This window comes from Maniola hyperantus, chromosome 11 (genome assembly GCF_902806685.2).
Source record: "Maniola hyperantus chromosome 11, iAphHyp1.2, whole genome shotgun sequence".
Classification (NCBI taxonomy): Eukaryota; Metazoa; Arthropoda; class Insecta; order Lepidoptera; family Nymphalidae; genus Maniola; species Maniola hyperantus.
The window spans coordinates 1,756,643-1,784,526 of record NC_048546.1 but is presented as its reverse complement, the minus strand read 5'-3'; the positions used below and the strand labels follow the sequence as shown (position 1 = coordinate 1,784,526).

Below are 27,884 nucleotides of genomic sequence, written 5' to 3'. Positions count from 1 at the left end.
ATTGATCAGTCTCTCTGAATAGAAGCAGGCGTTATTTTGCGGAATTCTATGATATACCTACTCATACTCGGAACCACAAGTTTAATTTGCTATAATCCGCTGAAACAGACAATTAATTTGTATGATGCAACATGCAGCACCGCCTGTCCTTCCACTGCTAAACATGTAGAAAAAGCTAGCAAAACGCACACACCATTACAATGCCAATTACAAAACCATTAAAAAAAATCGCGGTTTACGGCGGAAATAGTTATGTAAGTTTTCTACTTCACAGAAATTTGTCTGCCACATAAATATTATACATTTAGTCATTTTGAGGGAAACCGCGTACCGAAATACACCCTAAAGGGCTCGGGAAACGAGAGGAACCGGAAAATCCGGGAGCAACCCTACCGCGGCCCGATGATTGAGTGCGCGGCATTCATTACGAGAAACTCACTGAGCATTACTCGGCTGGCAATGTACCTCCTCTAACTACCCACTCTCATCGTCTATGGAGCTCAAAATGTATGGATAATCTTACATTTCTAAACGTCGGGTATAGTTTTTAAACCTGTCGCAATTTTTCGCAAATATATTGTTATACTAAACTACGTCCGCGTTGATTTACATTTTTCAAAATCCCGCGGGAACTCTTTGATTTACCGGGATAAATAGTAGCCTATGTGATAATCCAGGGTATTATCTATGTCCATTCCAAATTTCATCCAAATCCGTTCCGCCATTTTTGCGTGATTGAGTAACAACTCTGTGGTTTTTTCGGTGTTTTTAGTTTAAGCTTTTATTTGTATGTATTTTGATTTGATAATAAATATAAATTAAAAAAAAAAAAAAAAACAAATATCCAAACATCCACACTTTCACATATTTATAATATTAGTAGGATAAGTCCCGCAAATTGCTATTACGCTGGAACATCGAAATGACGTTATTTTGACGTCAGCCGAAATAAAATTATATCATCAGCTCGAAACTTCAGTCTAGTGCTGATGTTACTAAAATGGCGGCCACGCGCATTAGCAATTTGCGGTACTTATACATATACAATTATTCTAAACGACAGGGCTATAATAATAATATTATTGCTATTTTCTTCATATTCCGCTTGTGGATTTACAGTGGAATGAATAGCAAAGATAGGGGCTTCTTTAGGGGACCATTGGCCCCGATTCTCTAGTCTCTCTCTAAACTAAATTTAGAGTATCTGCATCCTTTTCTTTTTACTAATGCTAAAAAAGGAACGGAACATGACTTTCACATTTAAAGACTCTAAATTTTAGTGCACAATACAAATTTAAACAGTAGGTTCGCGAGTGCGTGCTAAAATCACGGGTTTTACCATCTAAAAATTAAATTTAGAAATGTCAAACTGCTTCTGTCCTTTTCATATTACAATAGTAAGAAGAGGGTGCGAATACTCTAAAATTAGGTTGTGCTTAGAATCGGTGCCAATTGACTATGCATTCCAGTGTTGGACATATCAATGAAGTTTAGTTAAAAAGATTGTGTATTAACTTAAAAATTGTAAAGATTGTGTGTGTGTGTGTGAATTAGCTACATCACGCTTTTTGTCCATATTTCCATACTAATTATAAATGCAATAGTGTGTCTGTCTGTATTACCTTTTAACGACTAACGAAATTTAGTAAGTAGGTATATAACTAGTTTGTATTTTAATGTAGGTAGATAACGGGTACATACCACGATTAATTTAAAGTTTTTATTTGTCGACATTTCAACCCCATTGCACGGGTCGTGGTCGCGACGGGACTGCGGTGCTGCGAGAGATGAAGTTGTACCCATGAAGTACCTATCGGTTAGTATGTACCCGTTCACTACATTCAAATATGTCGTTAAACCACGAAATAAGCTTAAAATCAATAGCTAGTTTGCATCCATCTAAATTAAGGCGGACGAAGTCGTGGGCGTCATGTACTTATACTAAGTACAAGTAGGGTGCGTGGGTGCGCGGACCACTGAAGCATGCAGCGTTGGTTTTTCAAAATGTGGACTTTATTCGCCATACATTTTCTATGGAAAAATAAATTCCGCCATCTTAAATTTTTTTTCTATTCATCGAGTAGACCTTTGGATCTTGATCATCTTTTGCGTAGAAACTACTCTTCCATCTTTTATACTCCCCGAGATAGACACCGACGAAGTTTGTATGGCGGCCATCTTTTTTTCGCCATTTTGAATTTTTTTTAGCTCATTGGCAATTGGATGACGTTTCGAATGACATTTGCTCGAGCACCCCCCACCTATCTTCAATACCTTAAGCGTGCTCTTCACCCGTCTCCGAAAGCCTCAATCATCAGCTCTCTCCGTATTTTTCCTCCGAATGAATTTTTGTCCTCTATACGAAACCAACAGTGAAAAAAAATTTTTTCATACAAAAATGTTCATGAGAGGTGATCATCAGCACGAACAGCTATATATATTATATTAATTAACGGTAATAACATATAACTAGAATAGGGCTTTAACTTTCATAAAATCTTATCTTTATAGCGGATAATTTGGCAGATCTGCCACGTTGTTTACGATACAACCTGCCGCGCCGCCCGCCCGAGCCCCGCTGCAGGTGAACTTGGCAAGCCCCCAGCTCCTATGATACGAGTGTTCAATTGGCGCATACTATTTACCAGTTTACGTGAACACAATTTTGGCTATTACATTGCAAACATCTGTGACATAACTTTCAGAGAGTTATAGATAGTGCTAACGACGATATTTAATTTTTGAGTCCACCGATTGACATAATATAAGTAGATGTCGGAGAATATAATGCATACGAACGTACGGGCGACGTCATAATGAGGAAGTTTCAGGGCGAACGTTCCATACAATTTTCATAGATGGCGCTGTTTACTGCACCCACTAAAAACGAAAAATAATTTCCGAGCGAAGGTATACGCTATAATAATTTGTACGTAAAACATCCTGCAAAACAACAACGTCAATAAAACATACGGACAGCCAGGCAGCTCTTTCAGCTCTGTCCTCTGAGGTTGTTAACTCAAGACTGGTTGAAAACTGCAGAGACACCCTGGGCCCTGGCCCAATACCGGGTGGTTCTACGCTAGGTACCAGAGCATGCTGGAATAGTTGGCAACGAAAATGCTGACATTCTGGCTAAATCATATAGATATAGGTATTATTTTTTGTTTTTAGTGGGTGCAGTACACAGCGCCATCTATGAAAATTTTATGGAACGTTCGCTCTGAAACTTCCTCATTCCCATTAAAATTATTTGAATAGAACCTATTCGTTATTAAAAGTTCAGTCCATAGACAATAAACTAATGTCATGTTAAGTGATTTTACCGCCGCCGCGCCGCCCAGGAACATTTGCAGTACCAGAGGAACCACCAATGCGCTGACGCCCTTTCAGGACTTTGTTGGTCCGCCCCTTGGATAACCCCATGTTGTAATCCAATTATTTTATTGACATAATACTTATATCTACCTAGTACCTACAGGCATCAGTACCCTTATTATAAATGCGAAAGTGTGTTTGTTTCTTGGTTTGTCCTTCAATCACGTCGCAACCGGTGCAACAGATTGACGTAATTTTTTGCATGGGTATAGATAAAGACCTGGAGAGTGACATAGGCTACATTTTATCCCGGAAAATCAAAGATTTCTCACGGGAAAAAAGCTAATAATTTAATTTAATTAATTTAATTTAAAACAACTTTATTGTTACTAAAATTGCAGAGAGTAAGAATACAGGATACACTTAAAAAACATAGGGCGACCTTATCACTAAAGTGATCTCTTCCAGGCAACCCATACTTAAGAACTTATAGAACTGTGACGGGGAGTCGCAATGTAATATATATATGTAGTGTGGTATAATATATGTAGTTCATTATAAAGTAACAATATAAACGATCGAAACAAGCAGTTGCATCGAGTCTGATAAAATATTTACAATTCACATTGTATTTAAGTATATTATAATACCAGTACCTACCAGTAAGGAGTGAGTCATATTTTCCAGCAGGTCAAATAATAGCCGATAGCTACGATGCTTTGATCACGTACATACATACTTACTGATGCCGTTGGTTGAGTATTTATTGTATGTATGTATGTATATACTTTATTGCACCACAGAAACACAAATGACAGGTTACAAAAAGAAATCTTAATGAATAGGTACAAAAAGGCGGTCTTATCGCTAAATAGCAATCTCTTCCAGACAACCTTAACGCTAGGGAAAACGAACAAATGGACAATGGGAGGTGGTGTAAAATAAACCTAAATACCAATAGCTAAATAAACTAAACCATATAATAAGAAATACATATTATTAATACACTAATACATACAAATAAAATATAATAGACATACATAAGACTACACAGCAGTGGCGAGGGGTGAAAATCTGAAAAAGGGAAGCCGGAGCAACAAAAAAAAGTTCTTACCTAAAAAAATATCAGCTCCACACCACCGTCACCGATTCACCATTTATTTTGTAAAAGCACTGGTATTTTCAAAATCTTTGTGACTTTGAAAAAAGCCTTTTTATGTTGCTGTGAGACACATCTGTGCTTGCTTGCTTTATTAAATACACACTTAACCCAAACCAAATCAAAAACTAAGTATACCTAACCATTTTAGTCTTTAAATTAAAAGATAATAATCAAAGAGATTCCAACACAATCGCTAACACACAAAAACAAATGTAATAAATAGAAAACAAGGCCAGAACAGTCATTTGTATTCGAAAGGAATATGCCTGTTCTTTTTTACGAAATGAGCTAAAATCTAAACATCTACTTAATTATGTGAATTTAATGCCATTTCTTATGTTGAATTACCAAACTGAAACTAAATCAATATTAACTTACACTTATTAGAATTATTAATCACTAACCCCAATTTATTATACTTAAGTATATCAAAATAACATAATCACAAACTTTAAAATCAAGCGCGCATGATGCTTCACCTTCACGTAAACAAAATATGTATCAAAGCGCCCTACAAAATACAAAATAGTAGTATGTACCTGTTGAAACAGTACTGTGAATACAATTTTTAATTTGGAGGTGTAATACAGTAACCCGGCATGCAGCGGCTTATTCGTGTCAAATTTGTCTGACCTGTCAGAGCTACAAATTCGTATTTGCTACCGGGCCAAATTAAATTGGTGGTTCTCGTCCGTAAAGCAAGACAGACGTTGTTCGCTTCCTAGGGAAATGAAAGAGATGGAATGCTAAGAAAGCGCTAAGGCATAACCCGATGTTTACCGGGTTGTTTGCGAGTTTACTATACTATTATATTAGCTTGTTTATAACTATGACTTGATGCATAGCATAGATTTTATTTGATGTTATTATAAATTTTTAGGCAAATAAATTTCGTACACAGTACGTAGCATGCATTTGGGCTTTGGCCTACATTTATGTCACTAAGTACTAGTAGTACCTAAGTACTTACGCTATACCTATGCCAATTCTGAAAGGGAAGCCGATGGGAATCGTGTTATATGGACATTTCGCCACTGCTACACAGATATATATACACATAGATTTAAATAATAAACTATGCCGTTACTGATGATATTTCCACTGCAGTAGACAGATCCGTGCAGAAAGTATAGTGTGTATTCAATGATAGTGGGAGGCTTCGGCCGTGGCTAGTTACCGCCAAAGCCATGCCGCCAGGCAATTTAGCGTTCCGGTACGATGCCGTGTAGAAACTAGAAACCGATACCGAGTATGGGTTTAATAAAACTACCATACGCCTTCCAAGTTAGCCCGCTTCCATCTTAGACTACATCATCACTTACCACCAGCTGAGATTGCAGTCAAGGGCTAACTTGTTATAGAATTTAATTAAAAAAATCGTGTACAATCAAAGGACCATTTCTGTCCGAAACCGAAGCACGAAGCGTAAAAATAAAAAAAATCTGTTTTAGAATGTGAAGCCCTTTCATATGATACCCCACTTGATATAGTTATCTTACTTTGAAAATTGAAAATACTAATTATTTGTTCATGAACATTAGCGAATGTAACATATTACATACCTACACTCGATTTCTAATAATAGCGCACTAATAGGATACAGGATGATTAGCGAATTCGGAATGCAAATGATCGTAATAGATCAAAAACCAATAATCAATACATACCTACTTACTAGGTAGATTCTAGGTAGGTACATTCACTGAATTGGTTTGGTCGGGGTCTTTTTCTATCTAATTTATGAAGCCAATACATTTGTCGGTGGGACGTGCCTCATTACGGAGAAGGTAGAGTAGAGAGAATTTATTTTTTTATTTAAATTTTATTTAAATTAGTCCGTCCAATTCCGTAACACCTGTTTTGTGTAACAATCTAGAGAATTGTACCAAGCGAATTGGATTCCTGAGTGGATTCGGATGATAATAATGCAAGATGTTTGCTACCCATCGATATAAAATTTGTTTACCAGCTCAAAGATTGGCTTTATTATACTGTGCTATTATATTATACTGCTTTAATGCGTACTGTCCATAACCATTTACCGTCACACAGCTATGGAATGAACCTGACATCTTTTAAACCATAGATTAATTATTGGTCTCGCTCATGTTTTTAACGTTATTTATTAATTTTTTTACTAAATAAAAACTATTATATTATTGTTGATGACTTTTTAAGACAAATTTTAAATATTTCATAGAAATAGACATTTGAATTATTAATAACTTTTAACATTATTTTAAGAAGGTGAAATGAGATGCTGGGTTCAATTAACTTTGCACGCCATGCTTGGCAGGATATGTGACTGATTACCTAATTTTTAAGACCCCATGTAAATAATATACAATATGTACCTACCTACCATATCTCAGCAAAATAAATAAATGATTATGATTACAAATGACAAGATATGGTCAAGCGAACAAAGATTTTCACGGTTTTGGAACCAAATAAATCGGCGCCACCTCTTAGATACCAATGAACGACCCGTTTGAAATCCAGACGTTACGTCACTGAGGTTGCATTTTGGTGCTAAAGCATCACTGAGTCGGTGCCATTTTATTTGTTCAATAGCCCTGTCCATACGAAGTAATATATAAGTCAATGGCTACCTCACAGGCTTTTAATAAATAAGTTTAATTTGGACAATGGTTTACTGGTTTATTGGTGGTAAGTAGATTCTTTAACAATAAATGTTCTCTTGATGGTTTTAAAATTGGATTTATTCCCCATCAAACTTTTCAGGAGTAATTTAGCAACGTATTTGTTTAATCATTTATTTTATTTTAAAATATTTTTATGGGTCCTCTATTTTTCCCTCCGACATGATGGTCGGTGACTTTTGATAGCTGACATGACTTAATTTAATTTTTTTTCATTGCCTTGCTCTGTTGGACGGGAATGAGTCGCTTTGTTTTTTTTATCATTTCATTCATTATAATGAGTATTTTATATTTATGTACATACATGTATATATTATCTTATATAATACTAGCTGCCCCAGCGAACTTCGTACCGCCTAACAGTCGATTCCTTTTCAGGCAATTTTTAAATTTTTCTCTCCGTAAGAACCATCCTCGTACTTCAAGATATATTATAAAAAAAAGAATTAGCGAAATCGGTTCAGCTGTTCTCGAGATTTGCGATCAGCAACACATTCAGCGATTCATTTTTATATATAGAGATAATACACACACAATAATTACGCATAATATTTTCTCAGTGCTATTGATTTTTACTTATGTTCGAATCGAAATCGAAAAAAATCTAATCGAGTAGCCGCAGTGTGAACATAGCTTAAATAGTTCAAACATTAAAATTTTGCAACATAATCCGTTATTGCAAATTAGCATATTACTTATTAAATTAAAATATCCAGCTAATTCCAGCAGAAATCTTTGAACCGTAGCCTTGCATGTATTACCAACATAAATATGACTTCAATGTAGGTATTACAAAGTGCACTTATCGTAATTTAACGAACAATTTATTTAAGCATTAGCAATGACGATAATCAGTTGACCACAGAATTAAAAGTATCATAATAGAATTAATCTGTTTAGTCATGACTGATTTTTTTACGTTTTTTTATCGATTACAAGCTAACCATCGACTGCAATCTCACCTGGTGGTAACTGATGGTGCAGTCTTTAGTCGAAGTCGAATTACATAACTCCGAAAAGTTAGAGGTGCGTGCCCGGGATCGAACCCCCAATCTCCCGATAAAGGCGGATGTCCTAACCACAAGGCCACCAACGCTTTTAAAATTTACTTAGTAATGAGTAATGACTATAAAGCCGTGGTAGCCTAGTGGTTAGGACGTCCACCTTCCAATCGGAGGTCGGGGGTTCGATCCCGGGCACGCACCTCTAACCTTACGGAGTTATGTGCGTTTTTAAGTAATTAAAATATCACTTGCTTTAACGGTGAAGGAAAACATCGTGAGGAAACCTGCATGCCTGAGAGTTCTCCATAATGTTCTCAAAGGTGTTGTGAAGTCTGCCAATTCTGCACTTGGCCAGCGTGGTAGACTATGGCCAAAACCCTTCTCACTCTGAGAGGAAACCCGTGCTCTGTAGTGAGCAGGCGATGGGTTGATCATGATGATGATGAATGAGTAATGGGTGTTAAGTGCTACATTTACTGAAACTTGTATTGTAACTTATCGACGACTTGGTCGCGTCATCCTCATCCCAGCGCCCTACTTGGCACTATACGACGTATAGCTATCGTACAGTTACGGCGATTACGCTACACTACACTTCCGTCATCACAGTTCTATCCGTCATCCGTGAGAATACCGGCGATTATCTACGACATACGTCATAAGCTCCCATACAAAACAAAAAAGAACGTATTTTCTCGGACTCGGATCGGATGCAGTGCGTAACCGCTCTTACGTAATAGATTATTTAACCCTTTTTTGAAAATTATCTTAATTTGATCCTAAACCGATAATAAAATACCAAAAAAAAACTTACAAAAACTTTATTCAGTCGATGATTTTGATTTTTCGGGATAAAAAGTAGCCTATGTCACTCTCCAGATCTCACGTCACTCAAAATCACGTCGATCCGTTGCTACGGGTTATTCCGGTTGAGTCACACCCCCGTGTGTAACACTGTGACACAAGGTGCCAAAAATTTCAAAACATTCCCGTTGAGTAACACTGTTACACAACGGGAATTTTTGGAACTTGATAGCACCTTGTGTCACACCTACATAAATACATATTATTGCGCGTGTATCAAGTATTAACTGATTGTGCACTTCCGGATCCGGGATGTTATTTATACATTGCGACGTGATTGACGGACAAACAAACACACTTTCCATTTTTATTATGGATACCTACTGATATGAACTGTATGATTTCTAAGCTGTGACAATAATGAGCAGAATGATAAAAACGCTAACAACTAACAAGATAACTCCATCACTTTAAACCGTGTTGGTTATAGTTTGTAACCTCGTTTCCCTAACTGCACGTTTAGTCGTTTACATAGATAAACCTACTTTGTCGATAAACAACGTATTAGTTATGTTTTTCTGTCTTATCTTTCTTAAGGCGATATGCGTCCCAAAAGCGGCGTTGAGACACATTTCGGATGTTCAAAGAATCAATTTTTGCCCTCCGAAGTTACTTTGTTTATTTATTTTTTAATATAATGAAAATTTAAAATATTCTTTACGAGAGCCAAAAAACGATTGGTACAATTTGGCTCGATACAAAAAATCGCGAAGTTTCCCCAAAATACGCATTTTTTACACGACCATCAGGAGGAAAACCAGTTTTATTCGATTGATATAAAACCAATTTCAATAAAATTTCGTATTTACGTTCAACGTTTAACTAAGTGATTACGGTATTATTTTATGGTAACATAGCACATAGAATTTTTAAATATAAATATTTATAAAAAGCCGAGCGGCCCAGGAGGCCTACCGCTCCCGGTCACCCGCAACGCGTCTTAACCCTTGTACAACTTCAATCCCATTTCGCCTTAACTATAATTACTTAATGTGTCACTAGTCACTACCATGGTCATAGCCGCAATGGTTAAAGGAGCGGACTGAAATCTGAAAGGTCGCCGGTTCAAACCCCACCCGTTGCAGTTTAATTTATTGTCGTATCTATTCCTAGCACAAACTTCACGCTTAGTTGGAGGGTAAGGGGAAATATTAGTCATCTAAACATGGCTAGTATTCTTTTTCTTTAAATCTAAGACAAAGCAAAATTATTTTTCGAAAGTCCGGGGTTCGATTTCGGCAATGAACTTGTTGTTTATCTCGACCATAGATAACAAAAGTAAGTCGACTCAGTTTAAAATGCGTCGACTATAGTAAGTAACTTACTTCTGTTATCTAAATCTATATTTTGAAAATAGATTACAATCTATTTTACCTTTAGTCTATTTTACCCAGACCTATCTACAGTCTACAGGGTAGGTCTGGGTAGGCCTGCGCTGTTACCTTTGAAACGCCTGTGTTGAACTGTTTAATAAAACTCCCAGTAAATGCCGTGATTCGCATTCCTTGCGTGGAGCAAAATGTCTTGTATATTTTTCTTGTTAGCAAGGCTTTTTGCGAGACGGCCTCGACAGGATGATTATGGGCCCCGTATTTGTCATGCTGAGCTTATGGAAGGAGCCAGGGCGTGCCAGACCTTCGTTATTTTATAAAAGCTGTAAGTTTCTCTGCGTATTGTCCCCAACACTGGGAGGAACGATCAGCGACTCTGAATTAGGATCATGGTGGCTTTGGGAGATAACAGGTAATAAAGGTGTAAAAAATCTACGTCACAGGCCACCACAGCCTAATTTTTTAATTTTTTTCTTCGGAATAGTGTAACGAATGTCTGGCACGCCCTGGCTCTCCCAATTACAAAGTTCCCGTCATGCCAGAAATATTATTGTAGGCTCTGGTGGCCTTTCACATTTATTTTGCTGGGCTCAAAACTAAAACGTATCCTATTCCTATGTCATTCTCCAAGATGCAATGATCTGTGTGGTATATACCTACACGCTGAAATTGTAATGGTTGTTCTCCCGAAGCGAAATGATTTTGTCGTAGTATTACAATCGATTTATAAATATAAAAAATTATTAGAGTCAAAAATGTCAAATTTACGGCCGGTTCACACATGTCTCCGTTTTATCGTGTACGTTTTTTTTCGTCGATGGCGTATGTAGTTGTATGAGCGACTTCACACATGGCACAGTATTCTGTATACAGTAAAAAATATCGTTCCGTAAAAAAAATAACATTCCGTTTTGTCATCGAATACTGGACGGACGGAACGGAAATACATAGAATTTTAACGGATAGATACTGTGTGCGTGGCGGGCGGTGTGTAATGACGGATCCGTTGAACGTTATACGGTGCCTATGTGTGAACAGAGCATAACATTTATGACGTATCCGTTAAAAACGTACCAGTAAAACGGACTCCCATGTGTGAACGGGCCGTTACAATCGATAAAAACAAAATCCGAATTAGGCCTCGAACCAATTCGATGGAAGCCGGGGCAGGTCAACTAGTCTCTAGGTAAATGACCTTCGCCCACGCATACAAGTAGCCACGAAGCAGTCATAACATGAACTCTAAACACTAAAATAGTCAAGTACCTAGCTGATGTCGGCACTCAAAAGGCATTTAAGCTTCTCTCCATAGACTGTAGACATCGACTCTCCCACGTACTCCTACGGCCTACGCTTTACTTTGTATCTAATAATTCTATGGGTTTGAAAGGATACTCATTTCTTAGCTTTCTTATTATTTTTTTATTATGATGTATTTGCCTCGTGCCGTCGTTATCAACCGTAGGTCTCTTGTAGAGACTTCCACGTGCCACACTCTTGCGCCGTTTGAATCTAGCCGCCACGGCGGCTCTCTACGACTCATATTATACAATAAACCAAAAGCATAATTTGCTATATTCCGCTAGAACAGGTCGAATCTGTATGGTGCAACATGCAACATGCACCGCCCGCCCTCCCGCTGCTAAACGTGCAGGAAAAAGCAGGCACCAGGCAAGCAATACGCACCACCGACACGCAGTACCACACAAATCCTAAAACACACTCGACGCACGTTTCGCCCCGACACCGGAACATCCTCAGGAGATGTACACCTTACAATACATATTATGTTGTTATTTTCGTCTATTCCACTCAGTGTGGGGTGTTTGCTAAATGCAAACCCGGTGCAAGGTCGCCATTTCAGCACCTTGGGACCCCAGCATATTACATCGATTCTTCAAACCACATATGTGCCATTTCAGCTTCGCAACCCGTTGAGCTATGTCGGTTACTTTAGTTCTTCTAAGGATCACCTCATTTCTGTTTTCATTTGGTTCCCTCGTCCTCAGTAGCTCAATGGTAAAAGGAGCGAACTGAAATCCGAAAGATCGGCGGTGGTTCAATCCCCACCCGTTTCACTATTGTCGTACCCACTTCTATCACAAGCTTTACACTTCATCATCATCATCGCCATCAACCGATAGACGTCCACTGCTGGACATAGGTCTCTTGTAGGGACTTCCATACGCCACGGTCTTGCGCCGCCTGAATCCATCGGCTCCCTGCGACTCGTCAGATGTCGTCCATCCACCTAGTGGAGGCTCTTCCAACGCTGCATCTTCCGGTGCGAGGTCGCCATTCCAGCCCCTTGAGCTTTTCACGTAGTTGGAGGGAAAAGGGGAATATTAGTCATGATAAACATGACTAAAAATTCTTAAAAAAAAGTTTATCTAGATTCTAGATACCAACCATTTAGAAGTGTTCAAAAACATGTTTAATCGCAAACTCGTCAGTTAAAAATAAAAATAACATGTTTCCTGAAGTACCTAGGACAGGTTTTGTAGATGCTCATTTCTTGGCCACGATGCCTGTATATGGCCAACTCCACATACTGGTTCTTAATGGATTGAGAGATTTAACGTTATGACAAATAGGTATGGAGGTGATACTAATCTGTTGTAGCTACAATATTGATGTACATTGACATCAGACCATTTTTTTTAAATAAAATGGCGAGAAAACGAGCAGGCGAGTCACCTGATGTTAAGTGCCGCCGCCCATCAACATTTGCAGTACCTACGTTACGTGTACCTTTTTAAAAATCTAAATATATAAAAGGAAAAGGTGACTGACTGACTGACTGATCTATCAACGCACAGCTCAAACTACTGGACGGATCGGGCTAAAATTTGGCATGCAGATAGTCATTATGACGTAGGCATCCGCTAAGAAAGGGTTTTTTAAAATTCAACTCCTAAGGGGGTGAAATAGGGGTTTGAAATTTGTGTAGTCCACGCTGACGAAGTCGCGAGCATAAGCTAGTATAAAATAAATGATACTCTTTTAAGGAAGTCCGTACTTTTTATTTACCTCCTTTGAAATCAGATATACTATTTCTTCTAATAAAAGTTGGCAACCCTAGTTGGAAGCCCTTTTAAATGCATGCAGAGGCAATTCTAGAATAGCCTCCGGGATCTCATAGTGATATCATTCGTATTTCGTACAGTAGTTGGTAATAGCGCAAGTCGAGATGAGCCAAGACGCTCGTAAAATGCAATATGGGCGCTGGAAACTTTTTGCTTGATCGTACCCTCCGCAACTTTCCCCGTGCTGATGTTTCGCTAACTTGGAATTCTTTTGCCATTCAGTCATTGCATTTTCCTGAGACATCATATCGCAACAGGTCGAGATAGCAATCGGGGTATGAGGCGCCCCGCACACCCGCACGTCACTCGCACCCTCCCCGCACCAGTGGCTCTACCGCGGTTGTTTGACAGCTACAATGTCACGATCGCAATCATCTCTGATTGGTTAATGCTCGCTCACTATTGGCCACAATGCATTGTTGCAACATGAATCGCACAAATTCAGCCAATCAGAACAATTGAGATTGTAATAATGATTGATGCAGGTTTTAGACAATCGCCCTACTGGTTAGCGCAGGGGCTGTGCGGATGTGCGGAGCGTTCCCTCCCAAACTGCCATTTCACCCTGTCGCGTATTATAGGTATCTAGGCATTTTCATCAAACATATTCCATTCCAAAACATAGGCAGGTACAGTATGCGGCAGAAAGTAATATACATCGGCCTTAGAATGACATCTCGGCTTTGTAGAGCGTTGTTTCTATCACTCATACCTACATAACGTTTTGTCGGTCTCAACGACAGAGACAACGCTCTACAAATCTGCCACTTCCTTCGAAAGGTCGATGTACATTACTCTGTAGGTACAATCCTTTTTCACTTTTTGCGAGTGAAATCAAACTAAAGCCTATTACGTAATAAAAAGCTCTGCCAACAAAGCTTGTATCGCAAAAACGCAAAGTTACAAAAGTGAAAAGAAAAAAATTCGCTTTGACAAAAATATGATACATTTCACCAAGTTGTAATAAGTTAGAACATGGTCTCCGCCAAGAGTTCTTTGTTAACTTGTAAAGCTGGAGCCTCATGTAAGCTATACTTTAGGTAGCGACATACTTTTGGCGAAGTCACGGTCTATATATTATGTTTTGACTTTTGATCATAGTTTAGTATTTTTAGGGTTCCGTACCTCGAAAGGAAAAACGGAACCCTTATAGGATCACTTCACTTAACAAAGTGAGGTGATCCTATAAGGGTTCCGTTACCCTACCCTATAGGTTTCTTGACAGACAGACAACAGTCTGTCTGTCAAGAAACCTATAGGGTACTTCCCGTTAACATAGAATCATGAAATTTGGCATGAAGGTATTATAGCAGACATGAAAAAAATCTGAAAACCGTGAATTTGTAATAACAGCATGAGAAAAAAAATTGAAATGTGTTCATGAACAAATATTGCTATTTTCAACTTTCAAAGTAAGATTACTATACCAAGTGGGGTACCATATTTTTAGGCATAATAGTTTTTGATTTATCGTGCAAAATGTCGATAAAATACGATTGTAGTACGGAACTCTCAGTGCGCGAGTCTGACTCGCACTTGGCCGGTTTTTTTTCACTCCGTGACCTTTAAGTCTCAAAATGAACATTACCCTAATCAAGCTGATGTCCTACCCGTGGTATTTCTTTACTAAAATAAGTATCCTTTATCCTAACTGGTATCCTAGTGAGAAGGAAGACCGGATTTTGAAAAAATCGTAAGACGACACGTAGAATTAAAATGGCGAACGAGTTCTCATTTTGTACGGACTATACCCGAGTTTACTACATTACATTAGTTTTTACAAAATGGTTGCACATAATTTATATTTACATTTATTTTTAATCCTATTTTTTAGATTTTGTTCTTTTTTTATGTCACTGTTTTGGTTTAGTTTGTTCTTTTTTATGTCACTGTTTTGGTTTAGTTTATACAAAGTTTTATTGATCAATGCAGAGATAAAGCAACGGGCGCGGTGCGTTTTTATTAATCAATATAAATTATGGCGCAAACTGAAAACCAGCGCCGAGCATTGTGAGCAGTGCTCAGCTATGGCTGAGTTTGCGACCTTTTGTTTGTTGTTAGTTTTTAATTTAGATAGTATATTAGATACAACATTGTACATACTAGTTACTAGCAATAATGAAAACAATAAAGCATATTTATTATTATTATTATTATTAATTAGTTAGATGATAAAAGCACAATATACGATAGATCAGAGTAGCGTGAGAAATACACATAAGCACGTAAATGTGGTCAGATGATGTGTACACAAATATCAGCCATTAGGTGTGATGTACTCACGCACTGCTATAAGCAGAGCGTGTCTCGAAAGTAGTTTTTGTGAGGTTGTGTACCGCTTGACTGCGGTCTCACCTGATGAGAAATGACGATACAATATTAGGTGCATCGCACACTGGTAAAAACTAGAGTGGAGTAGAGATGGTTTGGAATACTCTTAGGCGATCTGTACCCGTAGTACAAGATTTTACGTCTCACCAAACCAAACCAAATTCGAGAGTCGAAATACTTCCGCGTTACAGTAAAATGGACCTAAACAGCCTTGAATTGAAGTCAAATATTCAATGCCACTGATTTTAATTTCGCAATGTTTCCGCTTGGAGCGCTGGCTGTAGAAGTGTAGACAAACTTGAGCTTTAAAACAAGGCATTTAAGATCCAGTTTACTGTAACGCGGAAGTATTTCGACTCTCGAATTTGGTTTGGTTTGGTGAGACGTAAAATCTTGTACTACGGGTACTGTACCAATTACAATGCGGGTACCTTTTTTTAATTTTTTTATTCAGATTCAGCCCTTGACTGCAATGGCACCTGGTGGTAAGTGATAATGCAATCGAAGATGGATACGGGCTACATGGAAGGGGTATGGCAGTTATTATTAAACCGATCCCCTTTCCCCATCTTTAAAACAAGAGTGAACAGGCATCTTCTAAGTAAACGCGTGTCCCATCTTTGGCCACATCATCATTTGCCATCAGGTGTGATGGTGTCAAGCGGGTCACTACTCATATTATAAATGCGATAGTATGTTTGTTTGTTAGTTTGTTGGTTTGTCCTTCAATCACGTCGCAACGGAGCAACCGATTGACGTGATTTTTTGCATGGGTATAGTTAAAGACCTGGAGAGTGACATAGGCTACTTTTTTCCTGGAAAATCAAAGGGTTCTCACGGGATTTTTAAAATTCTAAAGCCACGCGGATGTTAGCTAGTATTGAATAAAAATCCATACTAATATTATAAATGTGAAAGTGTGTCTATCTGTCTGTCGGTCCGCTAGCTTTTCACGGCCCAACCAATTTTGACGAAATATGGTACAGAGATATCCCGGAAAATCAAAGAGTTCGCAAAGGATTTTTGAAAACCGAAACTCACGCGGCCGAAGTCACAGGCATCACCTAAAAACGGGTAAAAAATAAAACTAGGCGTTTGTCAAACTCAAACTCAAAGCCTAAAGCCAAGATGTTATAACAATGGAACCGTGGAGACCTCGTTCGGAGTCGCAAGCGACCGAACTGTCCCAGTCGAAACCGCCTTCTGCGAACCACCACGTGTATGTGACTAATTGACAGACGCTTCCACGCCGCTTTGACACGTAATAGCTTTGTGATACCGTCTCCATGCTATCGTATTGATTTCTTTGTCATAGACACAAAGTACCCTAATAGGTACAGTGCCTAAGAAACCTAGCACAGTTGTGTAAAAAATGCCTAGTGCTCATTTAATCAGAAATTAGGAATAGGTACTAGTATACGTATAAGTAGTATAGATACTTAATACTAATGGGGATGATGCCTATGTTAAATTGTTATTTGTTATGCAAGGCTGCAAACTTGTTATTTTGTCGCGAGAGTTTGTGTTGAATTCCGAGCCAGCGAAGGATTCTAAGGTTGAAGCTTCAAGATAGAGCTGAGCGTAGCGAGGAGTTCAAAGGCTCGAGCGCAAATAAATTTGCAACCGTGCGTACAGTACCTACCGTGGAGGTTTCAATAAAAAGTTTCTATATTAATAGGGCACAACCAAAAGTCAGCAGTGAAGGAGGTTCTAATTCAAGAAGATTCTATATACGAATAAAGTTTTTTTCGGGTGCGTTTAGAATTCAAATTTAAAATTCTTAAAATAAAAAAAAAACATTTTTATAATTCAACGAACTTCATTATATTGTTTACTCAATAAAGCTGAAACGGAGTAGGTAGGTGTTTAATTTAATTAAATAAAAATAAATGTTCCTACTTGTCACTTAATACTTACTAAATAATAATAAATAGTAAAAACAGTAAGGACGAACCGCGTTTCTGAAAGTTTCATTATCACGTGCTGTTTTTAATAGAAAGAAAAAAGTAAGTAGGTACGCAACCATAGACCACAGTTCGTCACGTTCGAATTTCAACTCGTACTTTGCGCGCTTGCGAGCAAAATTACCACTTTCCACTCAGATTTCAAAGGGCAAAAGGATTGTTTCCGAGCGAGTGAGATGAAAATAAAATTAGCTAATCGATGCATCCAAAATGCACATCGAAACACTGCAATGTTTACGAAATGGTGAATTCGCGATGCTATCTACAGAGGCACCGGTTTGCCTTGACTTTTGGCGCAAAGCCGGCGGGCGCGATCACCGGTATCGCTTCTTGTATCGATACTCGTGACTAGGGATGCCAAACGAGCCGGATTTTTCGGGACAATCCGAAAAAATCGAACGGCCGACCACTTGCGAGAATTACGCACAATGGCGTCGATTCTGAAGTCTTTCTCAAAATTTCATTGTTTTTCATATTTTAAAAAAAAGTTTTCTATCACCTTTTAAAGGTCGATGTACATTACTTTCGGTCGCGTACTGTACTTACTTTAGTACTAGGACTAGGTATAATTTAGGCGATGCAAGACCGCGGCGTGTGGCACTGTGGAAGTCCCTACAAGAGACTTATGTCGCGCCAGGCGCCCGCCAGTCACTACACTATGGACGCAACGCGGCGGTTTCGTACGTGATATTTATCGCCCGTGGTCGCAACCGCGCTAGGCTGGCAATGTGGACGCACACCAAGTGATCGGGCTGCATTAGCGGCGCGGCGGCGGCGGCGCTCGGAAGCGGCCTTGCCGTTTTTTCGCGCAAAAATTCGGGTGCCCGTTGAAGAGGTGACGTAATTCCGTGTAGCGATTGTGTGAAATGATAGTATCTTTGCCGGCGGAAAGATTTCCAAATTATTATTATTATTCGTTGTAAGTAGGACTATAGTTCAGGCAACTGTGGAAGTCCCTACAAGAGACCTATGTCGAACAGTGGATGTCTATCGGTTGATAAAGATTATTATAAATGCGAAAGTGTGTTTGTTTGTTGGTTTATTGGTTTGTTGGTTTGTCCTTCAATCACGTCGCAACGGTGCAACAGATTGACGTGATTTTTTGCATGGGTATAGATAAAGACCTTTTAGATAAAAAACTTTTTATCCCGGAAAATAAAAGAGTTCCCACGGGATTTTTAAAAACTTAATTCCACGCAGACGAAGTCGCGGGCATCAGCTAGTCGGTTGATAAAGATGATGGTGTCCCACAACACTACAGTGACGAGGGACGACAGAGAAGAGGACAGTCCGGATATCGAAATGACGACTTGGCAAGCCTACTCGCGTCGAAATCGCAAGTGAACGGGCTGCATTGGCGGCGGCGGCGGCGCTCGGAAGCGGCCTTGCCGTTTTTTCGCGCACAAATTCGGGTGCCCGATGATGTGATGACGTAATTTGGTTGAGCGATTGAGTAAAATGATAAGTATCTTTGCCGGCGGGAAGATTTCCAAATGATTGTTATTAAATTGTTGTAAGTCACAGGTAGAGTATATTAGGCGCGCAATATAATGGCGCCGATTCGCTTGTCTTTCTCCAAACTATCTGCATCTTTTTCTTTTTAATATTGCTAAAAATGGACAGAACATGAATTTTACAATTGAAGACTAAATTTTAGTGCACTCCACAAATTTAAACGATAGGCTCGCGACTGGCAGCTAAAGTCACGAGGTTTGACAGCTGCTCTAAATTAAATTTAAAACCTTCAAACTGTATCTGTCCTTTTCTAAATGCGTAAGAAGAGGATGCGAATACTTACTCTAAAATTAGGTTGTGCTCAGAATCAGTACCAATGTCGATCTAAAATCTATAACTGTGTATCTTTGGCATTTCAATATCAGCGGTGAAGTTTGTTTATGACGGAACCCTTGGCTGTCATCTCGTCCGACCCAGCTTCGTGTCTGGTTATAGAGAGAGAGCCAGCTTGTACCAGACCTTTTTTATTTTATAAAATCTGAAAGTTTCTCTGCGTATTGTTCCCAACACCACAGAATAATATAATAGTACTACCAACACTCAGAGGATTTACGTTTGTTTGGATGTTTATTTGGAACATGGTGGCTTTGAAAGATAACAGGTACCTTATAAATATAAATGTTTATAAAATCTTACGTCAAAGTATAGTCTATTTATTATTTACTTCAGAATAGTATTAGAAATCACGTTATGCATTGACAGACACTTAGTATCATGGCAACCCTTATTTGGTAAAAAAATTAAACTCTATACTTTGCCGTAAGATTTTTTACACCTTTATAATACCTAACGTTCGTCTCATTGTTGAGGACAATAGCAGAGAAATTTTCAGCTTTTATAAACTAACGAAGGTCTGGCACGCGTTGGCTCTTAGTCCAATCCATACTAGCATTGTTTGGGACTTGTTTATCATAAGCTTATAAATTCCGGGGCGTTGCGGGGGTGCAGTGAAGAGTGAAGGGAAGGGAGGGGGTGTGCCCGTCTTGATTACGGCCATTGTCTTCGAAATCCGCGTTTCCTTCACCAGTGCCTTTGTAGCGTTAATTCCTCCCGATGTTAATTGGAAGGATAAAAAATAGTTTCTCAAGTTACATATCTATATAATACTAGATGATGCACGCGACTTCATCCGCGTGGATTTAGGTTTTCAAAAATCCAGTAGGAATTGTTTGATTATCCGGGATAAAAAGTAGCCTATGTCCTTCCCCGCGATGCAAGCTATCTCTGTACCAAATTTCCTCAAAATCGGTTGAACGGATGAGCCGTGAAAAGCTAGCAGACAGACACACATGACATAAGCTATATTTTATTTTTTTTTAAAATAGAGATCCTTACGAAAATTGTAACAAGCTACCCGTGCTAAGCCAGGGTGCGTAGCTAGTATATAAAAGGAATAACTGACTGATCTATCAACGCACAGCTCCAACTACTGGGTGGATCGGGCTATTATAACGTCTATGTGATGTCCACATCCGCTAAGAAAGGATTTTTGAAAATTGCTTAAGGGGGTAAAATAGGGGTTTAAAGTTTGTATAGTCCACGCGAAGTCGCGGGCGTACGCTAAGCGTAAGGGCGCTACACATGAAGGTGAACTTTAGTTTTCTTTAGTTCGCTTAAAAGATAAATAATAATCAACTCGCAGAACCAATCACAAACGAAACTAGGTATGTTTGCGAATTAAATTTCAAATATTTCTTGTAAAGATTTTCGAATTAAATTTGGTATGTATTTTGAAAACATGTTTGTTTGAAAACATGCTGGTAACTCAAAATGGTTCACGCATACTGAGATTTTTCGCTCTGTCATTTGTATTGGATTACGTGACAGAGAGAGCGCTATGCTAACTATTCTTTTCGTGGATAGCGTAGGGACATCGACCTTTAGAAGGAGATAGCAGATTTGCAGAGCATTGTCTCTGTCGCTGGACTGACAAAACGTCATATAGGTATGAGTGACAGAGACAACGCTCTACAAAGCCGAAATGTCATTCTAATGGCCGATGTACATTTGATTACTTTCTGCTGCGTACTGTATATTTTTCTTTCTTTCTTTTTTAAAAGAATATCAGCCAATGATGACTAATATTCCTCTTTCCCCTCCAACTAAGCTTCAAGCTTGTGCTAGGAGTAGGTACGAGTACGACAATAGTGCAACGGGTGGGGTTTGAACTTTGAACCGGCGACCTTTCGCATTTCAGTCCGCTCCTCTAACCGTTGAGCTATTGAGGCTCAACCATAGTGCAAGTCCACACTCCATTAGCTATACCTACAGTCAGTCAGTAGGCAAACAAACATTGTTAGCTACTTTTCACTGAAACTGCGACTCGGCGAATTGTTTACATGGTACAATGTAAGCTAATTGAAGAATATATTACCTACCTACCTACCTATTAGATATTATGTAACGCGTTATATCGTATTTCTATGTTTAACTAATAGGGTATTGGACTGTAGATGTAGTGATAAAATAACGTGATTTTTTGTATATGGGTAGTTGATGAGGTAGAATTCATAGAGAATAATTTAAAAAATCATGATTTTTATTTATTTTTCATTGAGTGCAATATAAAAGTACCTAGGTAGATAGGTACAAAATATGACTAAAATTAGAGGATATAGGTACCTACATCAAGAATATTACTCAAGGTAACCTTTTACTAAAAATAACTTGCATTATCTTGCATATTACCAAATTCGCGTGTATACTACGTTTGCCACAATTTTGATTTTCTCAGGACATGCCCTGAATTTTGGCTACCTAAAGGGTTTTTAAATCCTCATCTTTGAACAAGTGTGATAATTTTTTTTAGTAATTATTTCAGACACCCTTGGGTTATAATTAAAAACTGTAGTTTTATAGGTCAAAAATACGCATACATAATTAAACAGTGTATGTAATGTAATACATATTATTTAAGTTATTAACAATAATTTATTTGGGCTTTTATTATGTTGGCATTTTAATCTTTACTATTTTTAAATGCTTTGCTTGTGTAAAGTCTATGTAACTATGACTTAATATTTTAATTCTGATCCTCTTTTTTTAACTAAGAAGGTAATTTAAGTTAATATCATTATAGTGGTAAAATGTTAAGGCTCATCAGGCACTATTTCATCATATTGTACAAGCATTTAATTGAATAAATAAATAATTTATTCACTTTCAAGACATAACAGTCATAGTAGGTACTTTAAACGTAAGGCATAATAAGGTAATAAGCAGTATAATTAATGGCTTCTATATAAAGTATCACCATTAGGTAGGTACCAACTAGGGTTCATTCCCGGGAATTCTCGAGCCGAGAATTCCCGGGAAATCGTTGGGCTTTGTTCCCGGGAAATCAAGCTCGAGAAAACTCGAGAACTCGAGAAATCATATTTGAGTCTATGAAATTATAAAATAAAACGATTTGCGTTTGCCGTTTGTTTTAAATGCAAAAATTTCATTTGATTTTTTTTTCTAATTAACATGCCAAAAATGGTGCTGTGATTGTAATTTAATTATAAGTTAGGATAAGGTTAACGTTTTCATGTTGAAATTTTTGTTTATTGTTTGTTTTGTTTAAAAGAAAGAAGCTAGAAGTTTTAAGTTGATTTTTTTTCTTTTTAATGCTGTGCTTGTGCTGTAATTGTATATATGTATAAGTCACAAAAGTCAGAATAGCTTATTTTTTTAGTTTTCTTTAAGAAAAAGAAGCTAATTATGTTGAAGACTGTCAATAAAAGTCTTATAATAATTTTGGTACTTTTATTTGAGAGGAAACCACTGAATTTGTTGATTAATCGCATTATTGGAACCGAAGAATATGCAAAACCGTACGTAAATGTAAATTTCTCGACAACCCGAGAAGACCCGAGAAATTAGCCTCGAGAATTCTCGAGACCCGAGAAATTGATAAGCTCGAGAAATCATGAACCCTAGTACCAACTCACACTGAGCCCTTGTCATAGTGTTCTTTACCCTTGTTCAATGTGCCATTCAAATAGTCATTAATGCAATTTTTATATTATCATCATATATTATGCATTGTTGTATATTTTATAATATCGTCATTTTATATTACGTTCTGGTTAAAATGTTATAGAGGCACAGGGCCTTGACTTCGAAGTTCAAACGTAATTTTTTCTGATTCTTACAGTCATGGTCAAGGGTAAAATTATTCATCTTCAACGCGTGTTCATTCTTCGACACCATAGTAACTTTTCATATGAGATTGTGCTCATGCAAATGCCTAAATAGAAAACAAAAGTAACTTATTTCTCAGCTAACGAAATTGTCCAATACATTCAACAAATAATAATAAAACACGATGCTTATTGTGCAATCTACTATTAGATTGTGCCTCTATTTTTCAATAAAAATGCCCTGTTTCCGTCCTTTTGTCCTAGTTTGCAACATTTAATCTGCAGTTAAAGATAACACATTTGAGCTGTGTGACATTTACTGCAAAATTTCCTAAACGCATGGAGTACGCTACGTCATCTGTGGTAACTTTACAGCGTTACGTAAAACGATGAGGTAACATCTCGTCTCATAGTGTTTGAGTGTAGATCTGCTATTAAAATAAGCCGGATTATATAATGACTATGCCAATTAGACTCTTGAAGTTAACTTTACTACCATTTGAGAAAATTCTATCTCTAGTTCTAATATACAAATTAAAATCCCATTAAATATCAATAATATTGAAATATATTAACTATGTTATCAATAAAATTATACCAACATACTTATTTCAATCTATGTCCGCTATTTAATTTAGAATATAATCGTCTTTTTATTGGAATAAACTTTTAAAAAGTGCTTTTGAATCGTCAAAGTGAATCTTCTAATGGTTCGGAATTATTTTCAACTGTACATTTCTCTTCATAACTGTTATTAACTAACTCTCCTTCGTCTATCTAACATATTGTGTGTGAATTCTAGAACCTCAAGTTTTATTCCTTGTCAAAATTTTATGTAGGTATCTATCGTAACAACAAACTACACAAAGTCGATCAAAAAACTGTATATTAAATGTTTTGTTATTATGTGTTTACGTAACTGGCGTATCAAGAAAAATGTAACTATTTTGCGGTTTAGGTCGATATAACGTTACACGCGTTACAAACAGTGACGTCACCTAACAGATTGCCAAATGGGTTACAACAAGCTGTCATCAGTATCATTACGATCTGCATTCATTCTCTTCACACGAGGCTCTGCCAAGGTCATCGTTGAAAGCCCGCTCGCTCAACCCTCTCTTCGATAGAAACACGACAAACACCTAGAAAAAGTAATATTTTTTCTCACTAAAAAGACCACTCAAAGCTAGGGTCAAGAGAAGGCAGAGAAATGAACTTAATTAAAAGGTTGTAGAATGTAGGTATAATACATCAGTTTTTTCTTCAAAACCTAAGAGAACATGTCAAGCCTGAATCTATTTACGCTAGTACTAACGGCGGTATTACATACCTATGTCCTGATTTATCTATGAATCTACGTACTTCTACTAATAATAACTAAGTGCGAAGTATTTTGTGATAGTAAAAACGCCTCCCTTCATACAGCAGCTGTTAGGTTTCATGTCACAAATGGCCAATTGACTAAACAACGAAAACTTGGGCCCTGATTATGCCTGTGACGTGACTTTGAAATCGTCACTAGATGCGAAATGCATCTCGTGACGATAATGATTCATGAACTGTCAAGTTTGACGTCATTAGCTGCAAAGCACGTGTAGTTACGAATCCAATGTGGTACCTACTAAACGGGTTGTGGGAACTAAACCTTCTACAAGATCATTCTAAACTCCTGACCTAACAGGGTCCCCTAAACTCATAAAATTAGTTATAAAAACTTTTTCTACAGTACAAACCCTTAAATGGTGAAAACCCCCAACTGTTCAATAATACAAAAATGTCAATATCACTCAACAAAGTGTACGAACCAGATGATTTTTTCACAAATAAGGGTTTGGTGCCACAGTAAAAATTGTTTATTTAATGACCCCGTTTCGGTTCAGAATTCCCTTTCCGACTGACCTTATGTAAGCATGAAAAACCAATCTTTCAAGCCTACGCGAGTTGCAGAGCCCTTTACACGAGCTTTGCCAAGGTCGTCGGAAACGCGTGTATGCTGTACAAGTGATTAGAGTGCAAATAGAAGTTTTAAAATAGTTAAAAATTATAAAATACGAGTACATGGTATATTTATTTTATTTTATACGCCCTCGTGATTAAGTGAAATTTGAGTCAAGATGTTTACGCGTGTTTAACCCGAGAAGCGGGTTTAGACAACTGATTTTGGCTCTAATAGAGCAATTTATTTCAATCTGATCATATCTTTTCAAACACGTGCCGTGCACGTCGATAACGAAAAAATACGATTTTTATGATAGTAGAGACAAGGTTATGGAGGAGACCTCAGGTTACAAGGAAATCACTTGATTTTTCCGACATTAATTAATTATAAACTCGAGGGTAGGGGTTACTTGTAAGTATGTATTGCAAGTAGAGAAAGTGGGTGGCGATTTTATTGGAGAACCTGCTCAAACAGAGTAAAAACGAAAATTAACGTTTACCAGAACGTAGAAAATTATTCGAGAAGTGGCATTTCCCAAAATGATTCTTTTTCTTTTGGGAACCCCACAGAAAATTCCGATCCCTAGGCAAAGATAACGTTACCCATAGCAAAATTTCCTTTCTAACTGTAGTAAGAATTTAATTGTTTTCAATATTAGTATGAATGTGATCTGCAATACAATCTTTCCCTTCACACGAGTTACACGGGGCCGGGGCTTTGTCAAGGTCATTGTGGTAACCAGCGGGCAACGCAAGATTGATTATTACATGCAAACCACGAATAGACCTTTTGTATCAAACTAGCTTACCGACGCGACGTATAAATCCCGTTTGAATTTTTCAAAATCCATCCTTTGTAAACCTCCCTAAGGCACTCAAGGAATATTTTCCCCAAATTTCAAATCTAGATCCACCAGTTTAGGTTGTACGTTTTCTGTCATTCAGCCCGGTCGGTCAGGAATCAACTATTTATTGCAATTGACATACCTAGTATAACTGATGATATTTTCATATGACCCTTTTAAGATTTACGGGCTGCGGATTAGAAAACATTTAAATCCAAATTGGAAATGAGTAAAAATCTTATTAAACAGTTAAATGTACCTACTACCTAGTAACCTTATGTGAGTCTTTCATGACTCTAATATTTTTAGATTTTAACCTAAATAGAAAAATGAGCATATAAATAAATCTTATTATTATATTCTTGCACAGTTTGACGAGTAAATTCAATATTCAAGTGGAAAGGCTCTAAATCTCACAGCAAGTTTGTAAGGTCACAATGGCAATGGTAAGGCGTCAATTCAATGATTAGAATTCTAGAATCGTTCAAATTGGCTAGCTTGGAAATCACGACACTTATTTTTGTGTGTTTTTGGACAAACACAATTTCTAATACCTTGACCTTGAACATTAATATTTGATGTTTTACATGTTTTTCTAACTGTTTTGGGATAATCGATGTAAATCTTAACTGTAGTTAGATTTCTCTTTAGAGTATTTACTTGAAGCACTTAGAAAGTTGTACATTTGTAGCTCATCCAAGCTAACCTTATCTGATCAAATATAAACACATTGATACCAAAATCTTTGAAATGGAAATAAAAATCTACGTTTATAAAGCTAGTAAGAGTGTGTTTTACAAACAAGGACTCACCTGTTCTTTTCCAACTCGTTATGAGTGGTCCTGGAACAGAAAACAGACAATTTGTAATTGTCCGGCACTTCACAACACTTATCACTACTGTTCACTGTTCAACTAGTTTTCACTACACTGGCACTGGTCTCACCTGCTGCCCTGCGATTTCTTCGTCTTCGGCCGCCTTCCACCAGCCCGAGACTCCTCGTACGCCGGCAAACTCGACGCGTATCCGTGCTCCGATTCTGCAACGAAAAAAACTGCAATTCCGTCAAAATCAGCTGATTATGGCAACGCAAAAATAGAACGGAAGCCATGTTGACGTGTGCGAGCAGTGCACCCGATTGACAATTCAAACAAAGAAAACCCAATTCACCTCTGTCTCGCCTTTCGATGTATTCAGCAGCTTGGATCAGGTCAGCAATACTCATATTTATTAAATCCCGGTTTGACACAGGTGTTCACGAACGTCACACGACTTTATTCGATTAAAAACTATAAATAAAAGTATCTTAGTCCGCTCCGAGGCTCACGACTGCATATACCGACGTCAAAAACACACTAGGCGAGTCGGGACGCGCGACCGTGTAACGCGCTTCGTAACCCATCGGCCGCGCTCGCCTGCGCTCGGCTGGCCAATAGGGGGCGAGCTGTGCCACAGTAGGATACCTGGGTCAATCACGTGAACTTTGTGTTTCAAAACAAAACATTTTTTTTCTATACGCTACGTGTAGGGTTCGCAATATGCGATATGACTCATTTATTTATATTAATTAAACTAAGTACGGCTTATGCTAATTAACTAAAAATACTAACGTCCATTAAAGTTTCAATGCCCTTAAATACCTAATAAATAAATTCAATGTCGTACTTACCCAGGTGATTGTTGTGATCGTCATATCATGTTATCGTTAGGTCATTTCTAGATAAGGAACACAATAAGTT

At 37.8% G+C, this 27,884-nt stretch overlaps 1 protein-coding gene across 3 annotated transcripts in view; it reads right to left on the bottom strand.

Annotated features, from left to right (window-relative positions):
- LOC117986338 (max dimerization protein 1-like) overlaps nt 1-27,547 on the bottom strand; it is a 363,758-nt gene extending 336,211 nt beyond the window's left edge. The window contains exons 1-3 of one of the 3 annotated variants that reach the window (XM_069501952.1): nt 27,316-27,547; nt 27,091-27,199; nt 26,958-26,987 (exon numbers count right to left, since the gene is read on the bottom strand). In XM_069501952.1, the coding sequence (XP_069358053.1) occupies nt 26,958-26,987; nt 27,091-27,199; nt 27,316-27,370 (194 nt within the window). In that variant the 5' untranslated portion in view covers nt 27,371-27,547. The remainder of the gene's footprint in view (nt 1-26,957; nt 26,988-27,090; nt 27,200-27,315) is intronic. The other 2 variants (XM_034973176.2, XM_034973175.2) reach the window with 2 other exon arrangements.
- Nucleotides 27,548-27,884: the final 337 nt, after the last annotated feature.